This window comes from Sceloporus occidentalis, unplaced genomic scaffold (assembly GCF_023333645.1).
Source record: "Sceloporus occidentalis isolate IW3139 unplaced genomic scaffold, rSceOcc1.0.p SCAF_20, whole genome shotgun sequence".
Classification (NCBI taxonomy): Eukaryota; Metazoa; Chordata; class Lepidosauria; order Squamata; family Phrynosomatidae; genus Sceloporus; species Sceloporus occidentalis.
This window is the reverse complement of record NW_028317000.1, coordinates 8,315,103-8,338,783: the sequence shown is the minus strand read 5'-3', so window position 1 is coordinate 8,338,783 and position 23,681 is coordinate 8,315,103. Positions and strand designations below refer to the sequence as shown.

Here is a 23,681-nt window from a genome sequence, read left to right as displayed (position 1 = left end):
AACGGTGTTTTTGCCCAGAAAATAGCATTTTTGGCAGGAAAAAAAATCAGATTTCTACAGACAATTTTTATTTTGCTCTGCAGGAAATAACATGCCTGAGTAAAACGTTCTTTTCTGTGCGTAAAACTAGCACATGTGCATTTTGTGCAGAATAACCCCCTAACTAAAGCATTTTCTGCGCACACAGTAATATTTCTGTGCACTAATATTATTTTCTGTGCAGGAAATGCTGTCTCCTGAGTGGAAATACAATATGCAGATTTTGTGCCGAACTGTAAATGGATTTGGAAAATGCACGCTTTTCAAAGACGTTCTCACTGTGGGAAGAAAATTGCTCGAATTACTCGTTGCTTCTTTGAGAACAACATTAGCAAAGAATTCCATCCCTAATGTATGTATATGAGGATAGCTTCTCTTAGGCCAATGAGCAATACATAGCTTTTAGCTGGGTGGCTCAAAGTCTTTGCCAAGAACAGCTCGATGCGTTACAGATTGTACCGACAAAACATTTACTCGTCGTAAAGTCATCGCTCACAAATGTGTGCTTGTGTGTGTGCTAAAGTCTTTACTTTGCCGCTCATAAAGCAAGGGCAGGAATCCTGCAGCCTTCTGATGTTGTTGGGCTGCAACTCCCAGCAGCCCTAACCGGGTGAGGAATGCTGGTGGTTGCAGTCCAAAGACACTTGAAGGGTCACTGGATTCCCAACTCTGTGTAAACGACTAGGAACGGTTTTTTCCCATCCTCTTAAACGGAACTTGAAATTCACGGTTGTGGTGATGTATTGGTTTCTGCATTTCTGCCGTGTGACTTATGGGATCATGTAAGCTATCACTGGCCCATGCCAGCCACCCTGAACCCATGCAAAAGGTTGCTGGGTGAATGCCCCAGTTCTCTGGCAAGCAAAATGCCCAGAACCAAGCAGTACCCTAATGTCAGAGTAGGAAAAACAGATTTCCCAGTGTGTCCTTCCAGGCTCTGGAACTTCCTTCCATCCTCTCCTTTGAGAAGCAGGTAAAGACTTTTTTGTCTGGATAGGCCTTTGAGAACTGTTGGTTTGTGCAGAAAAAGAACTTTTAATGGTGCAGTTCTTTTTTCTTGGTTTTATATAGCAAGAAGTGTTGAGTTACTGTTTTTGTGCTGAATTGGTTTGAACTCTATTGCTAGTTTAATTGCTTTTTATTTCCCTGTTAATTTCACTCCATTCAAAGCCATGACTATGGGGAAATAGTTTTAATTCTATTTATAGGTTCACTGTATTTTCAGTTTTGTACGGTTTGAGCGTTGCCAGCTTTTATCTGCATCAGCTATAATTTTGGTACGCTGCCTTCCCTGCCAAAATTCAGATACAGATAAAGGATCACACCACTAAACTTTAAATAGATGGTGGCAGTTCAGTGCAGATTTGAGTCTTGGGCTTAGACTCAAGGAGCCCAAAATTCAAATCCCTACGCAGCTAAGAAAACCCATTGGGTGGCCTTGGGAAAGTCACACTCTCTCAGCCCCAGAGGAAGACAATGGCAAATGTCCTCAGAAAAAAATCTTACCAAGATAAATCCTAGAATAGGATTGCCATATGTCAGAGTTGACCTGAAGGCAATAACCAGGGTTTAAATCCTTGCTTGGCCATACAAACCCATTGTGTGGCCTTGGACAATTCATACTCTCTCAGCATCAGAGGAAGACAATAGCAAAACTCCTTTGCAAGAAAACCCTTGGGAAGCATCACCCTTAAGGGTCATTCAGGCATCGCTTCTTTTAGCGCAATGATGCGAATCATCTCACTCATGCATTCTGGGTTTGTTATTCACACTGTGGAACCACATTGGTGCACATCTCTGTAAATTTGGTTGCTCATACATGCAAGCATTGGAATAAACATGGAGTTGACGGTATGAATACATTTGGAACATGTTCACACCGTGCAGCGTTTTTCTTGGATCTGTTTGAGTCTATTCACATTGGTTATTCACACTACTAGTGATGCAAATCTTTTTTTAAAATTCAGTGAAAAACCTGATATCAATTATCCCAGATTAAGAGCCTATACAGACCGGCACTTTGTGCCAACCTGTGCCCAGAGTGAGGGCTGAGCATGCTCCAAGCCCTACTACCACCTGTGGGGTGCCATTTTGGCACTCGCCGGTCTACATGGTGCACGCCATGAAAACGCACTTCCGGCATAGTGCCCAAACAGTGCAGCGCCAAAGGGACATCATCACGCCATGCTGCGATGGATATGGCATCCATTAGAGGGTGCAAGAAGGAGCTGCGTTTTGCCGCTTCTTTTTGCACCCTCCAAAGGCCAGATCAGGGCTGCAGCGTGCGGTTGCCACAGCCCCAATCCAATCTGTACTGCCCCTACTCTTTTTTGGCAGCCTCTCCCCTAAAATCAGGTTCGTTCGGGATGCGTCTGAACCACTGAGATGCAACCCGGATTCATCCTGGATTATTTTCACAGTGTGAATAAGCTCTAGATCAGAAATGACTTGGAGGTATGTAACAATAACAAAGCCATCTTAAGTCCTGGGTCTGGGGGAAAGCAACAACAACAGCAACAACAATAATAATGCGTTTCCACTGCCATTTTTGAAGAGATAAGGAATAGCAGGAGTCCCCTTGGAGCAGAAATAAGAGCTCTCGCTGTTCCTTTCCTCTCTACGCCAGAGACTCTGCCTCCCTTGCAGCCTGGCTCCGCATAAGCAGCACAGAGGAAGGGACCAGCCGATCTGCCAAGCCCAATCTCATCAAGAGTTCTTGCTTTTGTCCTCTGCCAAGGTCATTTTGCTCCAGTTCCCAAAGGGTTTCCCCTCATTAGAAATCTGTGCCTATTTTAAAGTGCATTTCCCCCAGATGCGTACATTTTCTGTGTATCATTTCAAACTGGAGGGGAGGGTGGTGTGCACCTGTAAAGTAAAACCCATTGTATGCATGTCTGAAATGTGCATGTTTTTCTGTATACATTAAAAAACAGTACGTATGTCGCTGCAAACATTGTTCTTGCTGTTCCAGAAAATGCACAATGAATACAGAAATGTTCATATTAATGAGTGTGAATAGCATGCTAGGCTCTGCTCTGTTTTGGGAAATGTAGATGGGAGGCTTACATTAAAAAAACAAACTCTGTGGAGTGAATTCCTCACACATTCCCATTATGACAACCATAAATAATACTGGGTTAGAAGAATTGGAGAGTCAGTGTGACGCAGTGTTTTGAGTGTTGGATTGCGACTCTGGGGACCAGGATTCGATTCCTACCTCGACCATGAAACCCATTGGGTGACTTTGGGCCTCAGGGGAAGGCAATGGCAAACCTCCTCTGAACAAATCTTGCCAAAAAAAACCAAACCCTGATAGGTTCGCCTTAGGGCTGTCATAAGATGGAAACGACTTGAAGGCACGCAACAATAACAGCCAGCATGTCTTGCCATAGACTGCCAAAAAAGACAACTAAATTGGACAGCAGGTCAAGACTCAACATTCCCTAAAAGTCAAAATGGCTAGACTGAGCCAATCACACTTTGGTCATATCATGAGATGATGTAAATAAATAATGCTAGCTAAAGCAGAAGGCAGTAGAGATGAGGAAGACCACATTAAAGATGGATTGACTCAATAAAACTGGCCTCCTTAATATATATATATTTAAATTGGCTTCTTTGAGTTTGCAAGGCCTGCCAAGCACCCCAAACCCATTCACAAGCTTGCTGGATGGGTGCCCCAGTTGCCTGGCAAGAAGGATTCCAGGCCCCACCTGGAATATTCTGTCCAGTTCTGGGCACCACAATTCAAGAGGGATGTTGAGAAACTGGAGTGTGTCCAAAGGAGGGCGACTAAAATGGTGACGAGTCTGGGAACCATGAAGCCCTATGAGGAACGACTTAGGGAGCTGGGTATGTTTAGCCTGGAGAAAAGAAGGTTAAGAGGTGATATGATAGCCCTGTTTAAATATTCGAAGGGTTTCACATTGAGGAGGGAGCAAGGCTTGTTTTCTGCTGCTCCAGAGAACAGCACCCAGAACAATAGAGGCAAGCTCCAGGAAAAGAGATTCCAGCTCAATATTTGGAGGAACTTCCTGACAGTAAGGGCTGTTCGACAGTGGAACACACTCCCTCAGATAGTGATGGAGTCTCCTTCCTTGGAGGTCTTTAAACAGAGGCTGGATGGCCATCTGTCAGGGATGCTTTGATTCTGAGTTCCTGCATGGCAAAATGGGGTTGGACTGGGTGGCCCTTGAGGGTTTCTTCCAACTCTAAGAAACTAAGTTGCCCAGAATCAAGCAGAACCCTATTTACACAGAGTAGGATACCCAAAGGTAGGTGCTCCCAGGCTCTGGGACTCTTTTCCTAGGGAGACTAGGCTGGTCCCCTCCACCCTCTCCTTTGAGCAGCAGATAAAGACTTTTTTGTGAAGTTGAAGGCTTTCACGGCTGGAATCCATAGGTTTTTTGGGGGGCTATGTGGCCATGTTCTGGCAGAATTTATTCCTGATGTTTCGCCAGCAGCTGTGGCTGGTGAAACGTCAAAAAACTCTTCCAGAACCTGACCACATAACCTGAAACCCCCCCAAAAAATGATTTTGTCTGAATAGGCCTTTGAGAACTGTTGGTTTGTACAGAAAAAGAATGTTTCATGGTGCACACAACCATTCTTATTTCTTGCTTTTTAACAGCAAGAAGTGTTGAATTGTTGCTTTTGTGTTGAATGGGTTTTAAGGGTTCTTAAGGCCAGAGCCTCTTGGAGGTCTCTCTTTCAGAGGGTCACCATGAGTCGAAGATGACATGATGGCCAATAAGAACAATAAAGTGAGCCCATCTGTGATTAAAAAGAGCATCCTAGGTCTCTCCTGGCTCCTTCTACATCACCCCATCTACCAGTCCTGTTCACGTGGCATGACCCAGCCTGCAGCCTCTTTGTGCCACCCAACGCAGCCGCATTACTCAGCCGTGTTCCAGATTCCCCTTTCCCAGTTCCCTTGGCAAACACTTAAAACTTGGCACCTCTTGGCACCTCTTGGCACCTCTTGGCCCCGGGGGCACAAAGCTTCTCCAGCCACCGAAAGAGTCTGGCAAGGCTGTTGAGCTAGACATTGTGCCAGCCACGGTGGGGAAACGAGGGCCATTTTTGACACGCTTCTGGCTGGTCACAGATTTATCAATGTGGGGACATGTGGACCCTGTCGAAATGACACAACCCTCACTCCACCGGCATAACCAAAACCCACAATGCTTGGCCTCCTTACCCACACACTGAAAGCAAGCAACGCCTGTTTCTCTTGCCCTGCCTGCCCCCTGTCTCTCCCCACTTCTTTCCCCACGCATGAATATTTCATGAACTTTCAACATCAGGATCCAGCCAAGCAGAAGGGAAATATTGATTTGAGAATCTTGCTGCTGGGGCTGGCGAACATGACTGCCACACATCCGGGAGGAGGGTCAGGAAAGGACAGGATCCTCTGACTCACGGATCTCGGAGGACGCAGGTGGGATGGCGGAAGAAAGTGTCACAGTCCCCCCGCCATCCCGAACATCTTGCAGGTTCCCCTCTGGAAAAATAACCCCCAGAGTATGGCCAAGCTGCTATGGCCAAGCCTTTTCCCACCCCATGTTTCATGGTCTCATACCCCTGCTGTCCCTTCCCTAAATAATTCCCCTTCCCTTACACCATTTCCCTTACTTTAAAATATGCCAATCCAGCTTACTGCGTTTTGGGGGTGAAGGGATGCCCTTACTGTGTGGTGCTTTGGATATCTGCCCCCAAATTCTGTCCTGATGGTACCGTCAATGTATCACGGCCTAATATCTCTGGGCTTTCTGTTTCAGAAGATATCTTAACGTGTAGAATGAAGAATGGATTCATAGAACCATAGAGTGGGAAGAGACCCCAAGGGCCATACAGTCCAACCTCATTCTGCCATGCAGGAACTCTCAATCAAAGCACCCCCGACAGTTGGCCATCCAGCCTCTGCTTAAAGACCTCTAAAGAAGGAGACTCCACTACTCTCCAAGGTAGTGTCTTTCGCTGTCAAACAGCCCTTACTGTCAGGAGGTTCCTCCTAATGTTGAGCTAGAATCTCTTTTCTTGTAGCTTGCATCCATTGCTCTGTGTCCTATTCTCTGGAGGTGCAGCAAACAAGCCTGCTCCAGCCTCAATATGACATCTCTTCAAATATTTAAACAGGGCTATCCTATCACCTCATAACCTTCTCTTCCACAGGGTAAACACGCCTAGCTCCTTAAAGCCAGGAACGGGCTTCTGGAAGCTTCTCATAGTGCTTTATGGTTTCCAGAAAAAGAACTTTTCACGATGCGTTGAGCAGTTCTCATTTCTTGCTTTTTAACAGCAAGAAATGTTGAATTATTGCAACCATTTTGGTTGCCCTCCTCTGGACACACTCCAGCTTGTCAACATCCTTTTTTAATTCTGAAGCCCAGAATTAGACACAGGAGTCCAGGCAAGGCCCGAACAAAGCAGAATAGAGTGGCACTATTACTTCCCTTGACCTAGACACTATACTTCTATTGATGCAGCCTAGAACCGCATTGGCTGTTTATCTGCTGCATCACACTGTTGACTCATGTTCAACTTGTGATCTACTCAGACTAGGAAGAAGACCTCTGTTGTATCAGCAGTGCTGCAGTGGAGCCAAGGGTTTGAGAGTTTAATTGTTGGGACTTTCTGATTGTCAGGAGTGATGATGGCATCTTCCAAGGGTTCCCTTTCCCTCTGGGCATAGCTGCAGTCCTGACAATAACTTGGGAGAGAGGGAAATGGGTCTTCCCAGCAGCCTGCATATTTCCGTGGCCTGTTCCTGGTGTCATGTGAAGGGTTTGTCATGATGTGGTTTCCAAGGGGCATTTAAGATCCATTAACTTTGTAAAATAACCTGGTGCAGATGAAAACAGCTATGACTGATTTGTTCACATAGATCAAGAAAGCTGCTTTGCATTTAAGAATCACTAGCTTTGCTACCTGGAATTGAGCTATTTGCAAGGAGAAGGAGGGGGCACGGGGAGAAGAGGGAAGACTGACACTGCCGATAACATGACCATCCTGGGAGTGATGGTTTGCACCAAAGGGCTTGTGCTAGTGGAAGCACATTGATGGGTTTCTCCCATCAACGAAAAGGGATAGCCTAATCACGGCTATGGATCAGGAGGCGTCATGCAAGAAGTATCGGTAAAGTCACTTTTATCGATATCTGATCGCAGTTTAAAAGCTGGGTGTAGCAATTGCTTCACTCTCAGGAGCTAAATCATAAGAGGGACATTCCATAGGTGACCTATGGTTGACCGTAGGAAACTCTGGGAAACTACAAACCAATAGCATCTTATGCTGGCTGTGTGCCGTAATAAATTTGATTTGATTTGAACCAATAGCATCATGGAGAAGGGAATGTAGATATTTGGAGATTCAAAGAAGGGCCAGATTCATAACAAATACCCCTAATTTTAAGAGCCAAAGGCCAACTGAAACAACACTGCCTTCACTGTTCACCAGACGCCCAGAAGGGATGGAGCCAGGGAGGGATTTCCACAGTTGGGGTTCTTCTGCATTATCATTATGTGCCCACATAACAGGGTCTACACTGATCATTTTAGATTTCAGATTCCTGAGATTTGTAATACTATTAGAGATTTCCCTGCCTGTTAAAAACCAACATACTTTAGGGGACTGAGTTAGAGAATTCTAACTACCCCACGAAACTACAGATCCTGGACTTCCCTAAGAATGAAGCCAGGGTAGTTAAAAGTGGTATCAAATCACTATAATCAAAGCTATAGAAGTAACATTTCCCTCTTTGGGCAATGAGGGGGGGCAGGGGGGTACTCACACTCTGGTCATCGTCTTCGCTTTTCATGTGGTCAGCGATGAAACGCACTCCATCCACTGCCTCCTCCAGTCCGCAGCAGCAGTGGCTGGGTGGTTGGGGTGGCTGTACCGTTTGCCCTGGCCTGTCCCGGTAACCATTGACCCCTTCTGACGTTTCTGTAAAGGGCCTACTCCCACCGCCACCACTGCCTCCGCCATTGTTTCCGCTGCTCCCCATCCCAAACTTCTTTGTGGTCGAGGGGTTGACGTAACAAGTGCAAGAACGTGCTCCTTCCCTCAGGAAGAAGCTTCCAGAAGCCCGTTCCTGGCTTTGCCGCTTCTGGCGCAAGCGCTGTCGGGCACAGTTCTGCCGTGGCTGCTTCATGAAGAGGAGGGTGGGCAGTTTGTCCAGGAAGACCACCTTGACCCATGGAGGCATGGTGTGGGTGGTGGGCGAGCGGTGGTGGACGTTGAGGACGCAGACGCTGGTGACGATGGAGAAGGTCACCAGCACCATGGTGAACATCAGGTACTTGCCCACCAGCGGGACATCCAGTGAGGTGGGGGGCACGATTTTGGAGATCAGGAGCAGGAAGACGGTGAGGGCCAAGAGGACGGATATGCAGAGGGTCATCTTCTCGCCGCAGTCTGAGGGCAAGTAGAAGACCAGGATGGCCAAGGAGGTGATGAGGATGCAGGGGATGATGAGATTGATGGTATAGAAGAGGGGCTTCCGGCGGATGATGAAGTCGTAGGTGATGTCCACGTAAGTGGAGTCGTTGGGGTTCTCGTTCCGCCGGCCCGGCAAAGCAATGATGTCCCACTCCCCGCTGGGTGTGAAGTCATCCAAGCTGGCCACGTCGCTCTTCAGCACCAGGTCGATCTCTGTTCGGTCGTAGGTCCATGAGCGGAACTTCATGGTGCAGTTCTGCTGGTCGAAGGGGAAATGCTTTACCTCGATCTTGCAAGCGCTCTTGTAGATGGCTGGCGGGAGCCAGAAGATGCTCCCATCATAAGATACCACCGCGTTGGAGTAGAAGGACACCTCGTACATCCCGTCAGCACTGGGTGCAAAAGAAGAGAAGAGAATGTTGATCCTATATCCAAATTGTCTAGATGTAGAAACTGTGGACCTCACTGCCCCATGATGTGGTCATAGCCATTGGCTTCTCCTTTTGTGTTGTGTCAGATTGTAAGCCTGAGGGCAGGGAACTATCTATTATCCCCACTGTTGTAAGCCACCCGGATTCCCAGTGATTGGGTGGCATATAAATAAATCCTATTATTATTATTATTATTATTATTATTATTATTATTGGCTTAAGTTAGGGATCAGGCACGATTGTGGAGCAGAAGTTGTCAGTGTGATGACACTTAAATGAATTTAAACTCCAAAGGCCAAGGGCCTTTTAAAGGTATGGCCTTGAAGCCCTTCTACACTCCATAATACTGTATAGTACCATTATTCCACTTTAATTGCCATGGTTCTGTCCTATATAATTCTGGAGTTTAGAGTTTAGGGATGGACATTAGGAATTCTTTGCCAGAACACTCACCAAAGACTCCATAGGAAGCAGCCATGGCGGTTAAAGTGGAATTATTGCACTATAACTGTGCAGCGTAGAAGATCTTTTGGTCTCCTTTAACTATTCTGTTTAGCATCAACCCATCCCATCCGTAACATTGAAATGATTTTTTTAAAAAGGGAATATATAATGGAACAGGTCAGATAATGGATCTATAGACAATAGATAATGGACAGTAGATAATGGAATAAGTAATGGTATGTAAATAGATAATTAGATAACAGATCCTGGAATAGATAATGGAATTGAAAGAGTGTTGGGGTTTAAAGGAGACCTAGATGCGTTATGAAAGCCAGCATCGTGTAGTGATTTGTCTGTAGGCCTAGGCCTCTGAGAGACCAGGGTTCGAATCTCAACTCAGCCATGGAAACCTGGGGCTAGTTCCACTCTCTCAGCCTCAGAGGAAGGCAATGGCAAGGCAAGGGAAAAAACAAACTCTATGATAGGGTTGCCCTAAGTCAGCCGGCATGCCGTAGTGGTTTGGGCGTTGTACTATGACACTAGAAAATAGGGTTCGATTGACTACATGGCCATGAAACCCACTGAGAGGCCTTGGTCAAGTAACATGCGCTCAGCCTTAAGGGAAAGCAATGGGAAACCTCCCCCAAACGTATCTTGTCAAGAAAACCCTGTGGTAGGGTCTCCATAAGCTGGAAACGACTTGAAGGCTCACAACAACAAGAACAAAGTCAGAAGTGCATCAAAGGCATGTCTCTTTTTGTCTTGCTGATTGAACTTAAAAAAACCATGTATTTCCTGGAGTACTCACATGGCCAGAGGAAGGGCCCTGCCTGCATGAATGGCTTCCACCTGAACTCAGAACAGCTACATCTTGACAAAATGCAGGGTTATGACTAACTGTCATTTTTCTCTTTTGCGCCTGTATGGTGTTTAACATGTTTGCCTGGTGAAGAAGCCAGTGGAGCGTTGAAAGCTTACAACATGTATTTTGTGCATCTTGGTTGTTCCAATGAAGGTATCACTGTGGATTTGGGATGTTATTGTACAACACCAATGATAGGTTAACCAAGAAGGAGGGAGGGAGATCAAGCAAAAAAGAGGGAATCCAGGATAAAGCGTATGAGAAAGATTGCAGGTGGAAGAGAGGAGAGCAGATTTTGAGAAGGATCGCGTGAGGGAAGCAGGCAGGAGGGAGCGAAAGAAAGAACACACGAAGGAGTGCAAAAGAGAGAAGAGCTGAGAGAGAGAAAGGGCAAAAGGGCGACAGAGAGCATCACAGAGAGAAAAATCAGTATCGCGTTACACTGTTACAGCACTATCATTTGACTGTAACTGCTATGGCTTCCTCTTGTGATATTCTGGAATTTGTAGCTTAGTGAGGCCTAAGAGCTCTCTAAGTGCTGTTCCCTAAACTGCAAATCCCAGGGATTCCACAGGAGGTAGCCATAGTAGTTAAAGTGGAATCACAGCACTATAACAGTGTAGTGTGATGTTGTCCTCAGAGCCAGCATGACGTAGTGGTTTCAGTGTTGGATTACGACTGTGGAGACTAGGGTTCGATTCCCGGCTTGGCCATAAAACCGTCTGGGTGACCTTGGGCATGTCATATTCTGTCAGCATCAATGGAAGGCAATGGCAAACCTCCCCTGAACAAATCTGGCCAAGAAAACCCCATGAAAGGTTTGCCTTAGGGTTGCCCTAAGTTGGAAACAACTTGAAGGCACACCACAACACTAAGTGGCATTGTCCAAAGAAAAGGAGGGCAGAGACAGTAGGAGCACATGGGGCAGACCTGGGAAAGAGAGGGGCAACAGACCAGGAGCACACTTGAGGGAGAAGGGATGGCAGAGAGAATGAGGAAAGAGACATAGCTGTCCTCCGGACTCTTTCTCCAGTGGTTGCCGCAGTCCCTCTGCTGTCTTCCTACCATCTGTGATGGATTCCTCCTGAGATCTAGGGGTGGAAAGGTGGTGGCTGAGTTCAGTCAGTTTCCCTCCTGCCCCTTGAGGGTACCTACTTGTTGTAGAGTACAACATCTGGAAGCCAGATGTGCTTCGAGGGCAGCCGCACCTTCTTCATGTCGTCAAACTCCTCTGGATTCCATGTGAGGCGATAGTCCTCCCACTCCTGGAAAGACAGGGAAGGTAGCAGAGAGCACCAGTTAGATGCGGGGCACTGCTGAAGTGGTCTCCTGCCACCAGCAGGTTTCTCTCTCACCCGGCTTAAGGAGACTACAAGTGTGAAAGGGATCTAGAAGTCCAAGTAGACCACAAGTTGAACATGAGTCAACAGTGCGATGCGGCAGCTAAAAAGGCCAATGCAATTTTAGGTTGCATCAATAGAAGTGTAGTGTCCAGATCAAGGGAAGTAATAGTGCCACTCTATTCTGCCTTGGTCAGGCCTGGAATATTGTGTCCAGTTCTGGGCATCACAATTCAAAAAGGACATTGAGAAACTGGAGCGTGTCCAAAGGAGGGTGACTAAAATGGTGAAGGGTTTGGAAACCATGTCCTCTGAGGAACAACTTGGGGAGCTGGGGATGTTTAGCCTGGAGAAGAGAAGGTTGATATGATAGCCCTGTATAAATATTTGAAGGGATGACATACTGAGAAGGGAGCAAGCATGTTTTCTGCTGCTCCAGAGAATAGGACACAGAGCAATGCATGGAAACTACAGGAAAAGAGATTCCACCTAAACATTAGGAGGAACTTCCTAACAGTAGGAGCTCTTTGACAGTGGAAGACACTGCCTTGGGGAGTGGTGGAGTCTCCTTCTTTGGAGGGTTTTAAACTGAGGCTGGATGGCCATCTGTCAGGGATGCTTTCCTTATGAGTTCCTACATGGCAGAAGGGGGTTGGACAGGATGGCCCTCCAACTCTATGATTCTAAGCCAGACTTTCTGCCTGCTGTCTCAATAAGCCTGTGGAAACGCTTGGGGAAGTTCCTTCTTTGGACTACAACTAACAGAATCCCACACCAGGCAACCTAGAGTGAATTCTTCCCCAATTCCTCCTGAGAAACATGGTAGAGGCATGGGCATCACTAGGGGAGTGCAGGGGGTCCGGACCACACTAGGTGACACTCTAAGTGAGGTGACCCTACTGCTCCCCAAACACCTGCCTTATGGCAGTTCACCTGAGTCCCTGAGGCCCCATACAGACAGGCCAAAATATAGCTGCTTCGGGTCACTTTGGAGATATGCTGTTTTAAACGATGCATGTGTTCTAAGAGTCTGGAAACTGGGCCAAAGCTGCGCTTTAGTTCTTAGGACTGGGTCGTGGCTTTGGCGTGACTTCCAGGCTCTTAAATGCATCATTTAAACAACATACTTCCAAAGTGACCCAAAGCAGCTGTGTATTGGCCTGTCTGTATGGGGCCTTTAAAATGGCATGAGTGGGGCAAGGCTCAGTGGGAGGAGGAAAGAGAAGCCTCGGGTTTTAAAAATAACAACATTTGATTTGTAAAAATTAAAACAATTTTTAAATTTTCTTTTAAAAAGTCACATCTAACCAACACATGAAACTACGCATTGAGGCCATGTGTGTGCTATTGTAATTTAAAGGCAGAATTTTAATTTTGCAGGTTGTCTATGCCACAACTATTACCATTGCATTCAAGGAGGAGTTACTCACCTGCGTCAGCCACACATTTGTGGTCATGATCTGCTCCCTTTCATGCTGCAAAGAGAAGCAAAGGGAAAAGTATCAAGTACGTGCAAAAAGAAAGTATAGTGGTTTGACCGTGGAACTATAGCTCTGGAGATCCGGGTTCGATTTCCTGCTTGGCCATGAAAACCCACTGGGTGACCTTGGGCAAGTCACACACTCTCAGCCCCAGAAAAGAGGGAGGCAAACTGTATATCAGTTTTTTAAAAAAATCTACAGCAGCCTTCCTCAAGCTAGTGCCTTTCCCTATCAGGTGGACCATGACTCCCATCATCCCCAGCCAACTTGGTTGGCCATGGTTTTCTGCACAATGTCATGGCTAATGAAACAGTGTGCTGTGCCAAATCTGGGTTGCACTTGACGGTGGATCAAAGTTCAGGTGCGCTAATGCATTAAAATGGCATTAAGCGGCTTCTGTTTTCGTCAAGCTGTTGGAGATTGATTTATTTATGAACGCTCTGCTCTGGCTTTTTAAAATCGCCAGCTCAAAGTGGCTTCCACTTGAAAAGGAAACAAAATCAGAAGGAAAGCATAAAAAGTCAACCAAAGGAGCCTTGGAGGGGGCAGGAATCACATTTGACTAATCTGGATTTATTTGGAAATATATATATTGTTTTATATTGTAAATATAACTACTTTGGGGGAGAGGCAGCAATACTTAAAATATAATTGTTTTCCAGTTTGTCTAATCCTCCAACCCTCAGTCTACAGAAGGTTTTTGCTTTGGTCAGGATGAGTCCTCCTGCCATCGTTCTCCTTCCAGCGTAGGCATTCATGCGCCATGAGAGAACAACAGGAAAGAAAAAGTGCATAAAAGAGGATGAAGACTGGTATAAAATATGCACATGCGAAGATATATGTATGGCTGCACAGCCAGAAATGATGACTCTAATTGGAATAGAAATACAACGTATCCCTCTCCTAGCAGGGAAGACTATGCATGCTCCTATGCGTTTCTGTCTTCAAAATGCTGTAGACCGAGGGACTTTAAGGCTCCTTTACGACTGAGGTTTAGGGCCGCACTGCAGAAATAATCCAGTTTGCCACCACTTTAACTGCCATGGCTCCATGCGATGGTATTCTTGGAGTTGTAGAGGATTGTGGCACCAGAACAAAGCTTTGGTCAAACAGCAAGCAGCACCATAACAGTATCATCCACAATCCCCATCATTATCAATCCTATGTGATTCCATTCCACGGAGCCTTGGCAGTTAAAATGGTGCCAAAATGGATTATTTCTGCAGTGCAGAGGCAACCCAGGATTGAAGTTCTTTAGGATTGTGAAGTTGAAGGCTTTCGTGGCCGGCATCCATAGTTGTTTTGTGGGGGATTTTTATCTCTGTGGCCATGTTCTAGAAGAGTTTGTTCCTGACATTTCACCAGCATCTGTGGCTGGCATCTTCAGAGAATGCTGGCATGGAAGAGAGTGGGGTATGCCATTCAACAACAGAACAATACACAGATTAACATGTAAATCACTTCTTCTCAACCAACAGTATGTATATATATATATATATATATATATATATATATATATATACACATACATATATACATATATATATATATATACACCCCACTCTCTTCCATGCCAACATTCTCTGAAGATGCCAGCCAGAGATGCTGGTGAAACGTCAGGAACAAACTCTTCTAGAATATGGCCACGTAGCCTGAAAAACCCACAAAAAACTATTATTTAGGATTGTTTAAACTGTGTGTGAATTGGGACAGTCCTTTAGACAGAGCCCAGTGGGCAACTTCAGGGCTGAGGTCCTTATCAAGCAAGGTGATGATCTTGGAGGTCTCTCATTCATAGAGTCCCCTCTTATCGAAGTAGCTTAAGGTCGCCAATAGACAGCAGCAACTTGAAGGCACACGACAGCAACAGATGACTCTACCTCAACTACAGGATTCCATCCTATGGGAGATTTGTAGTTTCAGACTTCTCAACCAGACAGCTCTAGCACATCCCCAGACCGCAAGTCCCAAGATCCCATAAGATGCAACCGTAGCGATTAAAGTGGAATGGTAAATGTTATAATTGTGTAGTACGTACCACGCTGATGAGTTGAGCCAGGGACACCATGAGTTGCACGGTGACCAACTCGGAACCATTGGTGGCTGGGCGGATCAGTTTGTTGTATCGCGTTGGGTCCAGGAGATGCTCCACCAGCCGTTCTTCCGTGTCGGTGCCCAGGCTCCCTGTGGGTTGGGAAGGGAGGAAGAGGACAACAGAGTGAGCTATGAATCTCAGTCACCCAAGGCAAGGCTTCCATTCCTAAATGAACAGTTTGGAAAGGGTTTCCCCCTCTTCTCTTTCCTGGCCTATAGAATCATGTCCAAAGGAGGGCCACCAAAATGGTGAAGGGCCTGGAAACCATGCCTTATGAGGAGACTTAGGGAGCTGGGGATGTTTAGCCTGGAAAAGAGATGCTTCAGAGGTGATATGATAGCCCTGTTTAAATGTTTGAAGGGAGGTCATACTGAGGATGGAGCAAGCTTGTTTTCTGCTGTTCCAGAGAATAGGACATGGAGCAATGGATGCAAACTATAGGAAAACATTAGAAGGAACTTCCTGACAGTAAGAGCTGTTTGACAGTGGAAGACACTCCTTAGAGAGTGATGGAGTCTCCTTCTTTGGAGGTCTTTAATGGCCATCTGTCGAGGTGCTTTGATCGTGAGTTCCTCCATGGCACAAAGGAAATCGACTGGCTTTCTTCCAACTCTGATTCTATGAATCCTAGAGTTGGAAGAGACCCCAAGAGATCCCAGGTCCAACCCCATTCTGCCATGCCAGCACAATCCAAGCATCCCTGACAGATGGTACATAGTGTATGTACTCATGTATAAGTCTGGAAATTGTAGTCAAAAACAGACCCCAAAAATCTGAGTTGACTTATCTATGAATCAATGTAAGTACTGCACTTTAACTCTTATTTTAAAAAAGGAACTATTCCCTGGCGAAAAGCAAGAATATAATCTGTCCTGGAAGCACTAGCCCCGTTTTACTCTCTCACCCATTCACCCTTTAGGGCCATGGTTTCCAAACTTTGATCCTCCAGGTGTTTTGGACTTCAACTCCCAGAAGCCCCAGCCAGCTTGGCCAACACTGAGGAATTCTGGGAGCTGATGTCCAAAACATCTGGAGACCAAAGTTTGGGAGCCACTGTTTTAGAGTGAGCACAAGCAGCTATGCCTGCCAGAAGTTTGTAGGTTATTTGGCATCATTGTTCTTTGCTTCATCCTGACGAACATTTGCCAAGAAACCCCTATGACAGGTTTGACATAGGATCAGCATAAATGAGAAATTACTTGGAGGCACACAACAACAACAACAACAACATTTCAATTACTTTTGAAAATTGAGAAAGTAAGTCTCTTATTCAAAAATTGAAGTTAAATTAGACCAGCACAGGGGAGTGGGTACATTCAATTAAAAGCATAAAAATAAAATATGCATCTGTTTAATACCTAAAATGGATATAGGAAAATATTAAGACATTAAAAATAGTACAGTGGACCCTTGTTATACGCTGGGGTTTGGTTCCAAGATCTCCATGGATAACAAAATCTGTGGATGCTCAAGTCCCATGAAATATAATGACATATCAAAATGGTGTCCATTATAAAAATTGGAAAATCAAGGTTTGATATTTGAAATGTATATAATTTTTTGAACATTTTGAAACCATGGATGCTTGAACCCATGTATAAAAAAATCTGTGTATAAGAAGGGCTGGGTGTATATGGAGCACCCTAACTGTCTGTTTACAAACCAATATTCATTTACTCTCTGACGTATTTTAAGCACCGGTGCGCAAAAACCTAGCAGCATGAAATGTTATATATTCAGGATGAATATCTGGAAGCAAAAGGAAAGCATAAACTGGTCCTGTGCATTCTGGATATTTATACAATAAGGGTGAAATGAGGCTAATGCGGATGTCTCTGCAGAGCAAACCTTGGAGTAACACATGCTCCATTGTTTCTGTGTGACCAGATGCACAGAGGCGCATTGTCTCTCCGAATAAGGGACCTTTCCAGATTGGCCTTCAAAGATAGCTGAGGGGGGGACGTGGCGTCATACCAGAGTAAAGGGCCCTCCGATGTTATAGGATTTCTAGATCGGTTAAATATGCCATGTGTGTGCATGCGGGTCGCCTGTCAACTTATGGTGACCCCATAAATTTCACAAAGTTTTCTTAGGCAAGGAATATTCAGAGGGGCTTTTACCAGTTCATCTCTCTGAAATACAGTCTCCGGCACCTAGGATTTTTTGAATGTCTCCCATCCAAGGCCTAACCAGGGCTGACACTGCTTAGCTTCCAAGATCAGATGAGATGTGGTGCCTTTTTAGAGTATTTAGGTAATGTGGATCTTCCATATTAAAAAGTCTTCCAGCTCTTGTAAATACACCATGGGAAGGAGAAGTACCCACTGTAGTCACTAACAATAAAAGCTGGAAACTTAAGACTACATCCGCACTGCAGAAATAATCCAGGGTCCAAAACGCACTGCAGAAATAATCCAGTTTGAGACCGCTTTAACTGGAGTCTTAGGGAATCTGAAGTATTTTTAGACTGGATAATTTGTTGGTTTGGTTGGGAATGGGGATTGTGGTTTGTACTTGTATTTGTAATTGATATTTGTTTTTTGCTTGGAACCCGCCTCGATCCGAAAGGGAGAGGCGGGCTAATAATAAATATTACTATTATTATATTATTATTATTTTCTTGGCAGGTTTCTTCAGAGCAGGTTTGCCATTGCCATCCTCTGACACAGTCGTCCTCCTCTGAGGCTGAGAGACTGTGACTTGCCCAAGGGCGCCCGGTGGCTTTGCATGGCTCAGCTAGGGTTGGAACCCAAGTCACAGAGCAATGCTCGAACCACTACACCCCACTGGCTCCATCAATGTAGTCTCCATGTGGTGGCTATGGGGAAAACATTGTTTTCACTGTTAGTGTTTCATGGTGAGAGATCAGGGTCACTGTCGATTCAAATTCAGCCACGGCAGCTTGGATCAGAACCTAAGAATAACCCCTTTGGACTGGGCCAAGGCTGCATTTAATTCAGCAGCCACTTTAAAGGAGTGTCCACTTTTAAGTGCTTCTGGGAAGCCTTAAGAGTAGGGCCATAATGTCCTGGTTCCTATTATTAGTCCAAAGTCAAGTAGAGCCATTAAAACAATGGGATTTACGTGTATGTTGGCTCGCCCTTCAATAATGGATTCAGTGGGTCTGCTCTAATAGGGCTCAGTTCCCAAATCCCCCTCTTTCGCTTCTCAAATATTAGAAGCCCAAAATGTGTGTATGTGGTGCATTGTTGTTGCTGCATGCCTTCAGGTCGTTTCTGACTTATGGCGACCCTAAGGTAACACCATCATGAGGTTTTCTTGGCACGTTTCTTCAGAGCGGATTTGACATTGTCATCCTCTGAGGCCGAGAGAATGTGACTTCTCTCCAAAGTCACCCAGTGGGTTTTCATGGCCAAGCAGGGATTCAAACCCAGGTCACAGAATCATATACAAATCCTAGAGTTGGAAGAGACCCCAAGGGCCATCCAGTCTAATCCCATTCTTCTGCCATGCAGGAACTCAACATCGAAGCAATCCAGCCTCTGTTTAAAGACCTCCCGAAAAATTCCAAAATGTCCTCCATTTTGAGCATGACTTAAGAAGCATGGATTTATATTTATATCAGTGATTTTAGCTTTTATTTGGTCATGTCATGGGCAGGGTTACTTTTATCTGTTTTATTGTTTGTGTGTACAGTGCTGTGTAAATCTACAGCGCTACATAAATAAAGCATTATTATTATTATTATTATTATTATTATTATTATGTCCTTCATTTTTCTTGAATATCCTATGTTTCGTGATGCCTTGTCTTCCTTTGTAGTTACGACATCTAGTCACCCTGATCCCCAGTGGGTTTTCATGGCCCAGCTGGGATTCGAATCCATGCCTCCACAGTTCCAAGTCCCAACACTGAAATTACTAAATCATGCTGGCTCTGATCTATTCACCTACTCCAAACTCCAACGCTCAAACCACTACGCCATGCTGGCTCTTGCCTATAACTCTTGCCTATCTATAACTGGATACCACTTGGCTCCAGGACTGGGCGTATTTCGGCAGCCGCTGTGGTCCATGTGCCCTGGCGCCAGTGCAGATGGTGGCTACAACATTCATGCTGTCTCGAAGTCCCCTCATGTCTTTGGGCATTGCATGGAGGGGAGGAATCTAAGGGCCCATACAGACAGGCCAAAATAAAGCTGCTTCTGATCAGATTGGAGGTATGCAGTTTAAATGATGCATGCGTACTAAGAGGCCAGAAGCCATGCCCAAGGCATGCTCTAGTCCTAAGGACTTGAGCACAGCTTTGGCACAGTGTCTGGCCTCTTAAGATGCATGTGTCATTTAAAAAACATACCTCCAAACTGTGACCCGAAGCAGCTTTATTTTGGCCTGTCTGCATGGGCCCTAAGATGACAAAGCTTAAAAGCCAACTTTTGCATTACATCTCCCAGAATCCCCCAGGCAGCATGGTCAGTGGCCAAACTGGCATGGGGAGTATGGAAACTGCAATTTAAATTTAATTCCCCCCCCAAAATATTTTTATTCATTTTGTAAAACATAAAAATGTACAAGTTTGCATGTTATATTGTCCAACAGAATAGCAAAGTATTAACAAATCAGTCAATATCTACATCAAATTATGACCATATTACTTCCTTTGTTTTATCTGCAACTCTGTATTAATCTCCTAATAAGCCCTACTTTCTTCTTTCTTCATACCATCATTTTAATTTTAATTTTAACTTTAAATTTAATTTTAAATTTTAATTTTTCTTAAGCTCTGAAGAAGAGGCATGCTGGGTCAAACCAAACCCTGTTTAATGGCCAGGGTGGCATAGTGGTTTGAGTGTTGGACTATGACTCTGGAGACTAGGGTTCGATTCCTACCTCGGGCATGAAACCCACTGGGAGGCTTTGGGTAGGTCACATGCTCTCAGCCTCAGAGGAAGGCAATGGGTCCCTTTTGGGTGGAAAGGCAGGATAGAAATCAAATAATTAAATAATATCTTTCGAACAAGTCTTGCCAAGAAAACCCCATGATAAGTTTGCCTTGTTGTTGTGTGCCTTCAAGTCATTTCTGACTTGTGACTCTAAGGCAACCCCATCACAAGGTTTTTTTGGCAAATTTCTTCAGAGTGGGTTTGCCATTGCCATCCTCTGAGGCTGAGAGAGTGTGACTTGCCCATGATCACACAGTGGATTTAGAATCATAGAATCGTAGAGTTAGAAGAGACCACAGGGGCCATCCAGTCCAACTCCCTGCCATGCATGGGATTTACATGGATTTCAACCTTGGTCTCCAGAGTCATAGTCCAACAACAACACCACACTGGCTCTCAAGTTCTCCTTAGGGTTGTCATAAGTTGGAAATGACTTGAAGGCACACAATACGCATACTGATGCTATGGCCAGCAAGATGCCTCTGGGCAACCCCAAGTAGGGCATGAAGGTTGGCAGTCCCCCTCTCCCTGTGTTCAAGCAACTACTATTCAGAGATAGACTGCCTTTGGACATGAAGGTGTCATCGAACTGCTGTGGCTATAACAAACCCAGCTGGACTTATGCTGCCCATAGGTTCTCCAAATTGTCTCATTCCACAGCTGTGGGCATGTTTTCACTGGCATCAGAATATCCATCAAATGAGGGACGCATGCCTCTGGAGTTTGACTTTGGTCTGTCTGTCCTGGGGGTTACTGCTGATCTCTCTCTCACACACACAACCTTTTTTGTAAGGCTGGGACACTTGTGCGCTGTTGACTAAGCTCCTGCAGGCGGGTTATGCTCCCTTCCAAGCCTGTCTCCTGATGTGGAGCTAATCCAAGTGTTCATGAGCCCATTTTGGCCGGCTGTTAAAATGTCACCGGCTCCCGGCTTGCTCAGAATTACAGCCTGCTGTAGACCCAAAGGCAGAGCCAAGGCTGCAGCTGAGCAAGGAAATGCATGTGAGTCTTCCAGGCCCTGAGTCCACACATCACACCACACCAGTTTCATCATGGGGCAACATCTGAGCCGGAAGGTTTGCTGTGTTGTGGTTGTTGGTTGCCTTCAAGTCATTTCTGACTTATGGCAATGACAGTAAGGGCTGTTCAAGGGTGGAACATGCTTCCTTGGAGAGTGATGGAGTCTCCTTCTTTGGAGGTCTTTAGACAGAGGCTGGATGGCCATCTGCTGGGGATGCTCTGATGAAATTCAACACGGAGAAATGTAAGGTACTGCACTTATGTAGAAAAAATGAAATGCATGGGGACACATGGCTGAATGAGATACTTATATGTGTGAAAGGGATCTAGGAGTCCATGTAGACCACAACTTGAACATGAGTCAGCAATGCGATGCGTCAGTAAAAAGGCCATTGCAATTTTAGGCTGCATCAATAGAAGTATAGTGTCTAGATCAAGGGAGGTATCGGCGGAGAAGCCCTTTTTAAACAGAGGCTTGGTGGCCATCTGTCGGGGGTGCTTTGATTGTGAGTTCCTGCATGGCAGAAGGGGGTTGGACTGTATGGCCTCTGAGGTCTCTTCCAACTGTATGATTCTAGAAGGGGAATACAGTCCAGTGTTGAAAGATGGGACCCCAAATAGCAGCCTAATTTATGCTAGAATTTTTACTGCCAGAACTAAGCCTAAGGAAAGCTATTTCAGCATTTTTGGTGGTGGTGGTACAGGGAAGGGAGGAACCGTAAAGAAGCTGAGAAAATTCCAAATCATACAATCATAGAATCATAGAGTTGGAAGATGACCCAAGGGCCATCCAGTCCAACCTCATTCTGCCATGCAGGAACTCTCAATCACAGCATCCCCATTGACAGATGGCCATCCAGCCTCTGCTTAAAGACCTTTAAGGAAGGAGACTCCACTACCCTCCGAGGAAGGAGTGTGTTCCACTCTCAAACAGCTCTTACTGTGAGGAAGTTCCTCCTGATGTTGAGCTGGAATCTCTTTTCCTTTAGTTTGCATCCATTGTTCTGTGTTCCATTCTCTGGAGCAGCAGAAAACAAGCTTGCTCTCTCCTCAATGTGACATCCCCTTAAATACTCAAATAATGTTATTATTCCTGAAGGCCAGATCTGACCCTCAGGTGGGCCAGACATGGCCTCCAAAGCTTGAGGTTCCCTGCGGCAGCTATCCAGATGGCAGCGATGAGGGAAACCTCCTCCCTTCCTTGCAGGCTGGGTCTACAGTGGCCCAGCGCCATGCCAGGCTTGCCATCCATCATGCGCATCTCCCTCCCTTTCTCCCCAAGGTTTGGAGTGTAAACCTTTCCTTGGTTTTTCGACAGCTTAATTGCAATGTGGAGAAGCAGCTGTCAGGTGCTGGAAAACAGAGGCATGATTTGAATCAAGAGGTCTTTGGAGGTATTGATCCTTGGCAAGAGGAGGGGTGGAAAATATATTTGTGTGTGTGTGTGTGTGAGAGAGCACCTGTCCGTGGATTTCGTACTCGTGCCAACCTTGTCCTCTTGCCAGCAGGCTTCATGGCATCAGCCTGAGAAAGAATGACAACTATTTCATGATCCTCCTGCAGTGTTTTAACCCTGGCTCTGTAACTCAGGCAGACAACTTGTGACCCTCCAGATGTTGGCTGACTACAACTGAAAAAAGACTAACCAGGAAAATAAGGTACTTAACAACACTACAAAAGCTTCTTTAAACCACCACTTGCATGTGTTTGTTATAATAATACAAGTTTGGGCATCCAAGGGAATAGTGAAGCTATATAGAAACATGATCATATGGTAAAATATTGTCAAGTAACCCTAGTGTGCACTGTCTCATCTCTAAAGTTCAACAAATCATCAATCAGAAATAAGTAAGGTAATGTTCATAATATAAATGCAAGTCCACTTAAAGAAGATAATAAAGTTCATGTGGTTTATGATGTAAGTTTTATCAAACCTGAAGACCCTGTGGCTTGAAGAAATCTCAGAAACAGCTTTTTAAGATGTAAGGTTTAGAATCTGATGGCTTCAAGGAACTTGAAGATTGTGACTGAGTTTTGCAGAAGTCAAAATGTGGGTTTTTCGTGCTAAGTGGCCATGTTCTAGACGGGTTTGTTGCTGATATTTCGCCAGCATCTGTGGCTGGCATCGTCTGAGATGCCAGATTTCTTTGAAGATGCCCCAGATGCTGGTGAAATGTCAGGTATAAACTCTTCCAGAACATGGCCACTTAGCCCAAAAAACCCACAAAAAACTATGGATGCCGGCCACGAAAGCCTTCGACTTCACATTATGGTTACTTTACAATATTTACAAAAACACATTCAATTTATGGTTTAACAAAGTTTGCGGTATTGTTAAGGGCCTGACTTTCCTGGTTAGTCTTTGTTTAGTTTCTCAGCTTAGAGACCTTCTGTGTGGAAGGGTACATATCCTCATATCCGGTATCCCCCACTTTTTTTGGCTGACTACAACTCCCATCATCCCTTGCCATGGATTTTGCTGGCTAAAGCTGATGAGAAGTCATCGTAGATCCATAGGTTCTTCATACTATATTATCTGTTCTGTTTTGATCCCATATTACCCTTAATCAGACATGGTTTTCCTCCCCATGTTTTGATCCCCACAATAACCCTATAAGGTAGGT

General features: G+C 45.2%; 1 protein-coding gene across 1 annotated transcript in view; it reads right to left on the bottom strand.

Annotated features, from left to right (window-relative positions):
• The window catches only part of CHRNB2 (cholinergic receptor nicotinic beta 2 subunit), a 38,842-nt gene that overhangs the window by 5,668 nt on the left and 9,493 nt on the right, over positions 1-23,681 (bottom strand). Inside the window, exons 2-5 of the mRNA XM_089482794.1 lie at positions 15,078-15,223; positions 12,989-13,033; positions 11,374-11,483; positions 7,832-8,873 (exon numbers count right to left, since the gene is read on the bottom strand). Of these exons, the coding sequence (XP_089338920.1) occupies positions 7,832-8,873; positions 11,374-11,483; positions 12,989-13,033; positions 15,078-15,223 (1,343 nt within the window). The remainder of the gene's footprint in view (positions 1-7,831; positions 8,874-11,373; positions 11,484-12,988; positions 13,034-15,077; positions 15,224-23,681) is intronic.